At 34.8% G+C, this 12272-nt stretch overlaps 1 protein-coding gene and 1 pseudogene across 1 annotated transcript; both read left to right on the top strand.

Moving 5' to 3' along the window:
- Nucleotides 1–728: 728 nt before the first annotated feature.
- Nucleotides 729–3164, top strand: LOC113287664 (polyphenol oxidase, chloroplastic-like). The gene is made up of 2 exons (XM_026536480.1): nucleotides 729–1998; nucleotides 2442–3164. The coding sequence occupies exons 1-2, from the start codon at nucleotides 763–765 to the stop codon at nucleotides 2982–2984; spliced, it is 1779 nt and encodes a 592-aa protein (XP_026392265.1). The 5' UTR covers nucleotides 729–762; the 3' UTR covers nucleotides 2985–3164.
- A 4421-nt stretch (nucleotides 3165–7585) lies between these two features.
- Nucleotides 7586–10588, top strand: LOC113287663 (annotated as a pseudogene).
- The last annotated feature ends 1684 nt before the right edge of the window (nucleotides 10589–12272 follow it).

Raw genomic sequence — 12272 nt, 5'->3', positions numbered from 1 at the left:
TTAAAAACCTGTCGTTAAAAGTGAGCGATTGAAACAAAAAAGATGGATGATGAGATTTGATATCTTGTAGTGTGCTAATTTTGATAAGAATATTGCAAAGTTTTGTAAAAATATATCACCACAATATTAGTTTCAAAATTATTATGGTTTGAATTTATGAAGAATGGCGTTGAAAATGTAAGACAGCCTGGCGTGCTTAACAAGTTGTCCCCCAAGAAGAACATGTTTAATACTAGCAAGATTAAACAATGCTAGATATAAATTCTTTTTTTTTTTTTTTTTGAAATTACATCTTATCATCACTTTTTTCATGTATGTTAAGGATAAAAAAAATCAGAAATATAAGTATTTCTTGTTATATTTTAGTTTGGTTTTTCTTTTCTGAAGCATTATATTTTAGACTGGTGTGAACACGAGTTACAACCGATCAACGACATTGGGCAGAAAATATCGATGACTATCAAATTCTTCCATGAAAGGGAAAACTTCAGATGCCAAGCGGTTCTAGATGGTCATATACTATTGGCTTATTAGTAGTAAACATAAAAAAAAAAAAGAAAAACAAAGATTCATTTGTTACTACGGACCGACAAACGTAACGTGACTAAGTTTTAAGTGGTAGCTAGTAGAATCAAAGGAAAAATAAAACATGAAAAGTAAAATAGTACAAACATATTCCTAGTAAACCCCAAATCCTTTTATCTATAAAAAGCTACACAGAGTCTGTAAGCTTCTTCAATATTCAGAGTTTCAAACAAACCCATGGCTTCTCTTTCTTCTCTTAACTCCATTTCTAGTGCTGCTTCAACTAGGTCCCTATCCGCAAGCCATAGTTCCTCTCAAAAGAAAACACAGATATCTGTGGTCCGTAAACCCAAACATAATCATGTTAGGGTGATCGAGTGCAGAGCTAATAAAGATCATGATCATGATCGTGAAAAAGAAACTACCAGCTTCATTGATAGAAGAAATATGCTTCTTGGTCTAGGAGGTTTATATGGTGCGACAACAGCTGGGTTTGGTGCTGACCGCATGGCTATGGCGGCTCCAATAGCTCCACCCGACTTATCAAAATGTGGTCCAGCAAATCTTCCGGCTGGGGCAACACCAATAAATTGTTGTCCACCACCAGACACAAAGATCGTCGACTTCCAAGTACCATCTTCTTCAACTCCTCTTAGGATCCGTCCAGCTGCTCATTTAGTTGATGAGGCTTATATTGCGAAATATAACAAAGCCTATGAACTAATGAGAGCTCTACCCGATGACGATCCACGTAGTTTTAAACAACAAGCTAATGTCCACTGTGCTTATTGTGATGGTGCTTACGATCAAGCTTTAGCTGGTTTTCCTAAGTTAGAAATTCAAGTTCATAATTCATGGTTGTTCTTTCCATTCCATAGATATTATATTTACTTCCATGAGAAAATCTTGGGCAGTTTAATCGGTGATCCAACTTTTGCTTTGCCTTTCTGGAATTGGGATTCTCCTGCTGGTATGAAAATGCCTTCTATGTATGCAAAACCAAGTTCTTCTCTTTATGATAAACTTCGTGACGCTAAACATCAACCACCCTATCTACTTGATCTTAATTACAATCTTGTCGATTCTAATCTCCCTGCTACACAACAATATACTAGTAATCTTACTACCATGTATCGCCAAGTGGTGTCCGGTGGAAAGACAGCAACACTTTTCCTTGGATCCCCGTACCGAGCGGGTGGAGCAGCGAATCCTGGTGCAGGAACACTTGAGAATGTTCCACATGGTCCAGTTCATATTTGGTCCGGAGATAGAACCCAACCTAATATTGAAAACATGGGTAATTTCTATTCTGCAGCTAGGGATCCAATCTTTTTCGCTCATCATTCAAACTGTGATCGGATGTGGACCATATGGAAAAGTTTGGGAGGAAACCGGAAGGATTTCACTGATCCTGATTTCTTAAATGCTGCTTTTCTTTTCTATGATGAGAAAAAACAGCTCCTTAGAGTCACGGTACGTTGAACACTAAATCGTAACCGCTGCTTGAATATTTTTACTTATAAAATTGAATTAGAAATATACTTTTATTCTTTGTTCCACATATTTCAGTACTAGAGCTGGAAATTTGAACCAATTATTAGTGCATAATCTAGTTCCAGTTAGTGGTACGTACTAAAATGTTGCATCTAAAGTCGTAAAGCCAAAGAGCAAACCATAAGAGCCAGAATCAAAAATGCGATTTTTCTTTCTAATGTAAATTCATAAAAGGAAAATGATGTTCATCACATGCACGTACGTAAAAAAAAAAAACCATCATGTCAAGTTAGAATTACCTGCCAAAGTGCCTGATTGTACCAAAGCATAAGCCTACATCGTATATATTAGTAAAATTTACTTTTGTAAAAGATGAAAAAAATATATTACAATGTTGCTGATAATCCATTGATACTTTGTAGATCAAAGATTGTTTGGAACAAGAGAATCTAAGGTATAAGTATCAAGATGTGGAAATTCCATGGGTACAAAAAAAACCCAAAACTCCTAAAGCAAGGAAGGTGGAAAAGAAAGTAGCAAAGAAAAAATCCATGGGCGCGACTGAATTCCCAATAATACTCGATAAGACTGTACAAGTTTTGGTTAAAAGGCCTAAGACAAAGTCAAGAAGCAAGAAAGAAAAAGAAGATAAAGAAGAGATATTGATTATAAGCGGCATTGAGCTTGAAAGAGGTGCTCTTGTAAAATTCGACGTTTTTATCAATGATGAAGACGAAGTTGGTCCCGAATCAAGTGAATTTGCAGGCAGTTTTACTAATGTGCCACATAAACATGGAAAGAAAGACAAGAAAATCAAGACTTGTTTGAAGTTAGGAATCACTGATATTCTTGAAGATTTAGACGCCGAAGATGATGATGATATTCTTGTTACGATAGTGCCCAGAGATTCCGGAAGAGAGAAAGAGGTTGTTACTATTGAAGGTATCGAAATCGAGTTTGATTGATCTATCTTGATTGATTGATCGTAAGATGTTTGTGTTTTCTATGTTTATTAGTTGATTTATTTTCCTTTGATGTATGCGTGTGTTGTCGTAATAAATTTATTGGTCAAGGTGTATATGTCCCTTGACCCATTTGGCCTATATTCAACGTCTTAAATACATTTTTGTGTTTTTGAGTTTACATATCCTACTTTTCTCTAAGTTTCATATGAATTATTTGAAGATCAATTTCATCAACATCACAAAACGATGTTATACGGTAAATGCAGATCAATTACCAGATAAACTTGACCATAATAGTGGAATCACATATATATTTTTCTTTATGGTAAATGCAAATCAATTACACGAACTAGCGGGCCTTGCAAACCTGGGTAATACCCTCCCCATTACATCATGGATTCATGATTCAAAACATCAACCAAAAAACTACGAGGACTACACAACCAAGTAAACTTGACCATTTCATTAGCAGATTTTTATCTAGAAGATCAACTGCAAAATTACCGTCTCTGTGCTAATGGGCATAAACTAAAGAAACAAAAACATTAGGTAAGAGCTCGATATTGGAAAATAAGTTAGCAAAAAAACTAAGGAGTCCCACAATTTTTCCTATACGGATTAACAAGATACTTTGAATCATTCAAACACAATTTTGGAGATCCCTAACTTACAGCTAGTCGGATACCTTCTCTAAGTGCCCGCAGTTTTGTCTTTGCTATTGTCGTTATTGTAAATATACTTGGAGAAGCCTCCCACATATTTTCCTTGATCATCTCTTATACACATAATTTTATACGAAAAATATAGTAATCAAGATAAAGTTAAGCTTTTTATCTCTTTCGGGAGTTCAGACCTTATGTAATTAGGAGGTAAGTCAATCCATCCTTTGCTGAGATTTTTAGTTCTTTCCATTTTAGATAAAATGTTTGCCGCCTTATTTTCCTCCAGTGGAACATAAAACATTTCCAAGACCTGAACTGTTGAAAATTAGAAATTTCCATCTCTAATGAAATGATGAATCTGTCAATTAATGTTAAAATAATTGTTTAAGGATTCTCTTTTGTCATGTAACTTTACTAGGGCTTAACCCGTGCTGTAATGGCACATACCTTGATCTATATTTAGTTGTAACAGTTCACGAATTCAAGAATTATGTAGGCCTTAATTTCAACTTTTGTATGATCATCTTATTTGCAGTTTGTTTTAGAAAATCTCTGCATTTTTAATTATCTATATACATGGATTTTCTCAAGTTTCATTTACGTGGTAAATATGTTGCACCTTCAACCACTGTAACATATTACCTATGGATGCGTGAATCTGTTAGAGCATTGCTCGGTTGAACCCACCAAGCATTGGTATGTCAAGGTTGGTTGTCATATTTTAGTGAACCAAAACTCAATTAAAGAGTCGCTTGATTATTACTAGAGTCAACTTCGTATAAGTTAAACTAGAAAGTTATTAGGATACGAGACATACAAGTATTACACGAAAACTTGAAGAATGTGAAGAAGTAAAGAGCTACATCGACGACATCATCCTTCCTGTTGAGGTTAGTAATATTTTGACTTGAACTGTTTCATTCCTAACGTATCTTTCAAGTCGTTCTATATTGAAAACATAACTACGAAGCTGTGAGTGATTATACTCTACTAGATAGACGTAGTATTAAGGAATTGCAATACGAAGTATAACGCTTATATTTTGAACTTCGTATCTAAGACATCGACATAATCTTATGAATGATATTGTGATTATGTGTATGGGTATGGGTGAAGATTTCGTCCTAGGAAATTATTCATTCTTTTAAGAAAAATAAAATTAAGCATGCTGGGATGGGGATCAAAATTGACGTGTCAAAGGCTTTTGACAGAGTCAATTGGGATTTTCTCATAAAATCTCTAAAGGCCTTTGGTTTTGATCAAACTTTTTGTAATCTGATTAGGACTTGCATTTCCACAACCTCTATAGCAGTCTTGTTAAATGGTCTTACTAGAGATCTCAGACAGGGTGATCCTTTATCACCCTATCTTTTTATAATTTGTATGAAAATATTTTCTAGGAGTCTAATTGTGGCAGAAGAAAATAGAGAAATTCATGGAATAAAGATAACACCTAAAAATAGTCCCATCTCCCATCTTTTCTTTGTTGATGATTGCTTATTATTTATTAGGGCTGACCTGAAAGAATGCCACAAAATTTTAAATATAATAGAGATCTTCAGCAGAGCCTCTGGTCAGCTTATAAATTTTGACAAATCTAGTATCTTTTTTAGTAAGAAACTTCAGCCAAAATACCAAAGGATGATTAGCAAAATCCTAAAAATCAAACACATTGACCTAAAAGACTCTTATCTAGGAACACCTCTATTTGTAGATAAAACCAAAATAAAACTTTTTGAAAGTATAATAGAAGAAATGGAACAAAGAATACAAGGCTGGATAGGAAATTTTTTAGCTCAATATAGTAAGATGATACTAAATAAAACCATGTTAGCTAACTTGGCTAGTTATAAAATGAGTTGTTTTATATTGCCCAAGAAGATAACTAATAAATTAGATGCCATTCAAAGGTACTTCTGGTGGGGGAAAGAAACAAATTACAAAGGTTATTACCCTAAATCTTACTCTTGCCTGTGCAAACCAATTAGTAAAGGAGGCCTGGGTTTCAGGAATTCCCATAAGTTCAATTTAGCTCTTATATCTAAGCTTGCATGGAGAATTATGAAAGAACCAAAAGCTCTATGGGTATCCCAACTGAAACCAAGGTATTTCAAGAGAAACTCTGCTTTTAGGGCAAAAATCCCTACTTCTAGCTCTTGGATTTGGAAATGCATATACAAAGGAATAATCTTAGTAGAACAAAATAGTATTTGAGAAATAGGAAATGGAATGAAAGTCAACATTTGGGAGGATAACTGGATACCTGAAATGGCGGAAAAACTTACAAATTACAAAACTGTTCATAACTCTTCTTTAGTTCTAGTCAGGGAACTAATAGACATCAATACAAAAAGGTGGAATGAATCTTTAATCTATTCTTTATTTTCTAGTGGTATAGCTCAGAAAATCTGCAAAATTAGGTTGGCAGGAGAAGATACTCTGAGATGGCTTCTTAATAAATCGGGAAAGTTCACCGTAAAGTCTATGTACAACAAGCTAAATGAAAAAACCATAAATAATTATAATTTAGGACAACCTGATATCTTTTAGAAGAAACTTTGGGCTACACAAACATCTCAAAGGATAAAAAAAATTGCTTGGAAATGTCTTCAGAATGTTGTTTCAACTAACTTTAAACTGTCTAGGTTTAAAGGCGATATCTCACCTTCTTTCTCTTTTGGTTGCAATGAACCTGAAACAATAGAACATCTTTTCTTACACTGCAACTTTGCAAAATCTGTATGGGCTACTGACCCTTATCATGTAGATATACAATTTGCTAGAACTACAACTTTTTTGGAAGTCTTTAAGGAATGGCTAGAAAAAGAAAATCCTTTGATCCCCGTTGAGATAATAATGACCAAAATTTGGTTCATATGGAAGGAAAGATGCAATAGAGCTTTTGACAACCAACAACAGACTCATGAGCAAGTAGCTTTAGAGATCCAGAGACACCTAGCCTTTTGGCACAAGGAGAAATTCTTAGTTAAAAGTAAAGATCAAGTAATCGGAAACAGAGAAAACAAAACCTGGAAATCTCTGGAAACACTCCATAATAAACTAAATTTGGATGCTGTTTGGAGCTCGAGTAGTATCCCAGCAGGCTTTGCTATAATTTGTAGAAATGATACAGGTGAATTCACACAAGGAAGAGCCTGACCAATATCAACAAATGACCCAGAAGAAGCGGAAGCTCTAGGTTTTCTACAGGCGGCTAAGTGGGCAAGAACTATAAATCTCTATGATTTCAGCGTGGAAGAAGACTGCAAGAACCTTTTTGATTATATAAATGGAGAGCCATCTCAAATGGCTTGGCAAAACAAATCTATCATGGACGAAGTGAAATATGAATTCTCTTTTTGTAATAACTTTAAAGACTTCCATTTTGTTCCTAGAACTGCAAACAATGCAGCTGACATACTAGCCAAGGAGGCTAGAATGTTCAGAACTACTATCAGCTGGAGTACACACCCTCCTTCTTGTATTCAATATGCTATAGAAATAGATAAATCTAATATCAGGGTACCCCCAATATGGCCGGTACTAGATGGCTCTACTCATTGCGATGCAAGGGTTACTAACTCCCTAAGTTAGTTTCTTTCTATGACATTTTAACTTTCCAAAAAAAAAAAAAAAAAAAAAAAAAAAAAAAAAAAAAGGAGGCGGCTAATCTAAATACTTATTATAATCATCCATCTCGTGTTTATTTGTTATTTGTTTTTGATTTTCTATCTGGATGATCTATTTCCTGTATTAGTTTACATGTCTGCATTAGCCGTATTGGTATTATTGGTTTTGGTAAACGTAGAGGCGGCTAATGGGTAGGAGATTTATTTATACTATCCACGATCGAAAACCTGGAACAACTACACGGCACTAATATTCGGACCCTTTCATCCAGTTTGGAGTCTTTGGACTATAAATACATATGTCCGGTTCTTCAATATTCAAACCTAACCATGGCTTCTCTTTCTTCACTAAACTCCATTTCCAATGCTTCATCTAGGTCTCCATCTGCATGCCCTAGTACCTCTCAACAGAAAACACAAATTTCTGTGGTTAGGAAACAGAAACATAGGAGGAGTATCCTTTGTAGAGCCAATAAAGATCAAGACAACCATGATAAAGAAAATAGTAGTTTCGTTGATGGAAGAAATATGCTTCTTGGTATGGGAGGTTTATATGGTGCGGCAACAGCTGGGTTTGGGGCTGACCGATTGGCTATGGCAGCTCCAATAGCTCCACCCGATCTGTCAAAATGTGGTCCAGCAAATCTTCCAGCTGGTGCGGTGCCGATAAATTGTTGTCCACCACCGGGCACAAAAATTATAGACTTTGAATTACCATCTTCTTCTACTCCTTGTAGGGTACGTCCAGCTGCTCATTTAGTTGATGACGAGTACATTGCTAAATATAACAAAGCCTATGAACTCATGAAAGCTCTTCCTGATGACGATCCACGTAGTTTTAAACAGCAAGCCAACGTGCACTGCGCGTATTGTGACGGTGCTTATGATCAAGCTGCATCTGGTTTCCCCAAAATGGAAATTCAAGTTCATGGCTCATGGCTTTTCTTTCTTTTCCACAGATATTATGTTTACTTCCATGAGAAAATCTTGGGTAGTTTAATTGGTGATCCAACTTTTGCTTTACCTTTTTGGAATTGGGATGCTCCTGCAGGTATGCAAATGCCATCTATGTTCGCCAATCCAGATTCATCTCTTTACGACAAGCTTCGTGATGCTAAACATCAACCACCATATCTACTCGATCTCAACTACAATCTTGTGGATTCTAATCTCCCTGCACAACAGCAATATACTAGTAATCTCACCACCATGTATCGTCAAATGGTATCTGGTGCAAAGACGGCAACACTATTCCTAGGATCTCCATATCGAGCCGGCGATGTAGCAAATCCTGGTGCTGGAACACTTGAAAATGTTCCACATGGTCCGGTTCATTTTTTTGCGGTGATAGGTCACAACCTAACGTTGAAAACATGGGCAATTTCTATTCTGCAGCGAGGGATCCAATTTTTTTCGCTCATCACTCGAACTGTGATCGGATGTGGACTCTATGGAAAGGTCTAGGAGGAAACCGACAGGATTTCACTGATCCTGATTTCTTGAATGCTGCTTTTCTTTTCTATGACGAGAATAAGCAACTCGCGAGAGTTAAGGTACGTTTAATACCCCGGTTTCTTTCTGTTTTAATAATATTTGGATGTTTGAAGGAAGTCCTTCTATAAGATTGCTACTAGATTAATATTAATAATAATAATTTGGCGACTGAAGGAAGTCCTTCCATGAGATGACAACGTAGATTCAATAATAATAATTGGGCGACCGGAAACCCCCCTACAGGGTGACCACCAGATATGTGCCAGAGACGCTTTTAGCCACATTTTATTTTTGAAATTGATCATTATTTTTTAAAATTATCTGATAATCTAAGATTTCTGCTCATCAACTATCGTTGAAATGCATCAACTCAATATACGAAATAGAATCGGTCTTCAATTGCTTCAAGTTAAAACAAATAGAAAAAAACATGGTGTAACCAAAAATTATTTTCTGTTTTTTCATTTGTTTTCGGATTTAATATGATAATCAAAGATTTTCAGTCCCAACCTATTATTAAGCTCCAAAAAATCAATTAAGATTGATCAATTTCATCTTCAATTTCTTCACATTAAAACGAAAGTGCAAAACGTTGGAGTAAAACAATTTAAAAGCTGTGGACCCATATTGCAACACAAAATCAGTTAGGAACGCTTTTACCCGTCATTGATTTTTATTTTTTTAAAGCAAGAAATTGATAAAAATCGCAAACAAAAAGATTCATATTTTATGTACAATTAGTTCATCGAATTCGTTCAAACTTTCGGTTCACTGCCACAATGGACTCGATTATCTAGTAACTTACTAACATGCAATTGGATAACGTGTTGAACAAAATTGATGGGTGGTAGAATCACATTATAATTATTTTTTATCTTATTGATAGTCAAGGTGCTACAACAACAAAATAAATACTAAACCGACGATGATAAAAAGGTTGGCAAAATTGATAATTGACGTGATATAACAAAAAAGATAATTAAACCAACGATGATAAAAACATTGCCAAAATTGATATTATATATTTGTGAGTTTTATCCCATTTCAAACTACATAGTACCTCATCGAATCAATCCATAATTATTTTTTACCTGTTGAATTGCTAGAAAATATAAACTATTAGGCTACTTGTTAAAATTCTTTCAACAAAGAAGAAAAAATGCACTGAAGTCTTGATTCCTGCAAGTGAAACTATGTTGCTAATGATCAATTGTACATGTAGATTAAAGACTGTTTGGAACAAGAGAATCTAAGGTATAAGTACCAAGATGTGGAAATTCCATGGTTGCGAACAAAACCAGCCACACCTAAGGCAAGGAATGTCGAAAAGAAAATAGCCAAAAAGAAAGCCGCGGGCACACCAGAATTCCCTATTGTATTACTTGATAAGACAATTCAAATTTTGGTTAAAAGGCCAAAGACAAAATCCTGAAGCAAAAAAGATAAAGAAGAGGTATTGATTATAAGTGGAATTGAGCTCGACAGAGGTGCTCTTTTGAAATTCGATGTTTTTATCAATGATGAACACGGAGTTGGTCCCGGTTCAAGTGAATTTGCTGGTAGTTTCACGAATGTTCCACATAAACATGGAAGGAAAGAGAAGAAAATAAAGACTCGTCTGAAGTTAGGAATAACTGATATTCTTGAAGATTTAGATGTTGAAGATGATAAAGGGGTTCTTGTCACGATAATACCAAAGGATTCAGGAAGAGGAACCGAAGTTGTTTCAATTGAAGGTATTGAAATTGAGTTTGCTTCTTAATCAATCGCCAGAGTGAGATTTGTTGGTTTAAGTTATTAAAATCTTTTTGTTTATCAAGTAGTCGATCTTCTTTGATGTATTTGTGCTTTTGTAACAAATTTTTTAGTCAAAATGGTTGTGTGTGACTATGTTTATGTATTTATGTATCCTATTTTCTCTTACAAGCTTGTTATAGGGGCGACATGGTTTATTAGAGGGGAGGCATTGTAATAGGACAAAAAAGGTCATTACATGATAATTCAAGTGCCCCTTATCCATAAAAACTGGAAATGACAAATTAACCCTTACATAGTTTAGTGTTGATAATTTAGTTTAGTGTTAATGATTAAGTTTCACTTCAACTAACTCTAAATCAAAACAAAATCAGATTTTAGAGTTAAAAAAAATCCATTATTTTTATATTTTCAGAGTTAATTACGGTTGGAATTTTGCTCGTAACCAACCGTAAATCTTAGTTACGGTTCATAAAAGATGAACTACCAACCATAACTGGTTAAATTTGAAGAAAAACCAATCGTAAAACCAGTTACGGTTAGTAACTAAATGCTCGATACGAACCGTAACTGAGTTACGGTTGGTAACCAAATGCTCGATACCAACCGTAACTGAGTTACGGTTGGTAACCAAATGCACGGTTGATAACCATTTTAGTTTACGAACCGTAACTAAGTTACGGTTGGTAACCAAATGCTCTATATGAACCGTAACTTAGTTACGGTTCGTAAACTAAAATGGTTATCAACCGTAACTGAAGAAAATTCTCAGATATAAGAACATATGGTTGGTAGTTGAACTATTACCAACCGTAACAACATCAAAATCTCCAGTTACAGTTCGTAATAGAGTTAAAATCAATCGTAACTCACATAAACCCAGAAACTTCAATTTCAATTTTCATCTAAAACCCTAATTTTTGATAGAAATTAAACTTAAATCGAACAAAATAAACTAAACCCTAATTGGGTTTTCAAAACATACTTCATATAAGTCATTACACTATACTTGATTAATTTTTGAATCGTCGATTAATCAAAGGCGATGAAATTTTGAGTTTTAATGGAGGTTACGGTTTATGGGAGGAGGATAAGAGAAGAAGAAAAAAAACAAATTTTCAATTTAGTTTTGATTTAGGTTAAAAAATGGGGAGGGTAATCTAGTCGATTTACATCCCCTTTAGGACATCCCTAACCAGCTAAAGGGACATTACTATCACATTGCCGCCCCTCTAATAAAACATGCCGCCCCTATAACAAGCTATTTATCTTAAGCTTAAGCCTATTTTGAAATTGTTTTTACTCCCACAGAAGCATTTAGTAACAAACTTGCGACAAATTTTAAAGGAAAAAAGTATTTGGTAATTTTTTTTGAAGTTACTTATCTCGAAAAACACTTCAATTTTGGGCCGAATATTAGATACTACCTAACGATATGTTTGGATGGTGGAAAGGGAGTTTCATTTCCAATAATCATATTCCCTGATGGGGGATCCTAAACCTACCATCCCATGGGTTTTTAATTCCCTTAATTTTTATGAATCATATTCCTATTACTTATTTATTATTATTTACCAAACACGGGAATGAAATCATTTTTTCGGGAGCACAATTCCACTCCCTCCAACCAAACATGTTGTAAGTAGGATTTAGTGGCACTATGGCTTTGAAACTTGTTTTTCAAAGGATTTTGACGGACTCGAATGACTTTTTCTTATGAACGTTTTAAAGATAATTTTTGTAATTTG

The sequence above is a fragment of the Papaver somniferum genome, chromosome 6, assembly GCF_003573695.1.
Source record: "Papaver somniferum cultivar HN1 chromosome 6, ASM357369v1, whole genome shotgun sequence".
NCBI classification, from domain to species: domain Eukaryota; kingdom Viridiplantae; phylum Streptophyta; class Magnoliopsida; order Ranunculales; family Papaveraceae; genus Papaver; species Papaver somniferum.
This window is presented reverse-complemented; position numbering and strand designations above follow the sequence as displayed.

Excerpts from the sequence above, each read along its gene's own strand:
- LOC113287664 (XM_026536480.1), top strand. The coding sequence starts at position 763 with ATGGCTTCTCTTTCTTCTCTTAACTCCATTTCTAGTGCTGCTTCAACT. Across the intron at positions 1,999-2,441 it reads AACAGCTCCTTAGAGTCACG|ATCAAAGATTGTTTGGAACA; the intron begins GTACGTTGAACA and ends GATACTTTGTAG.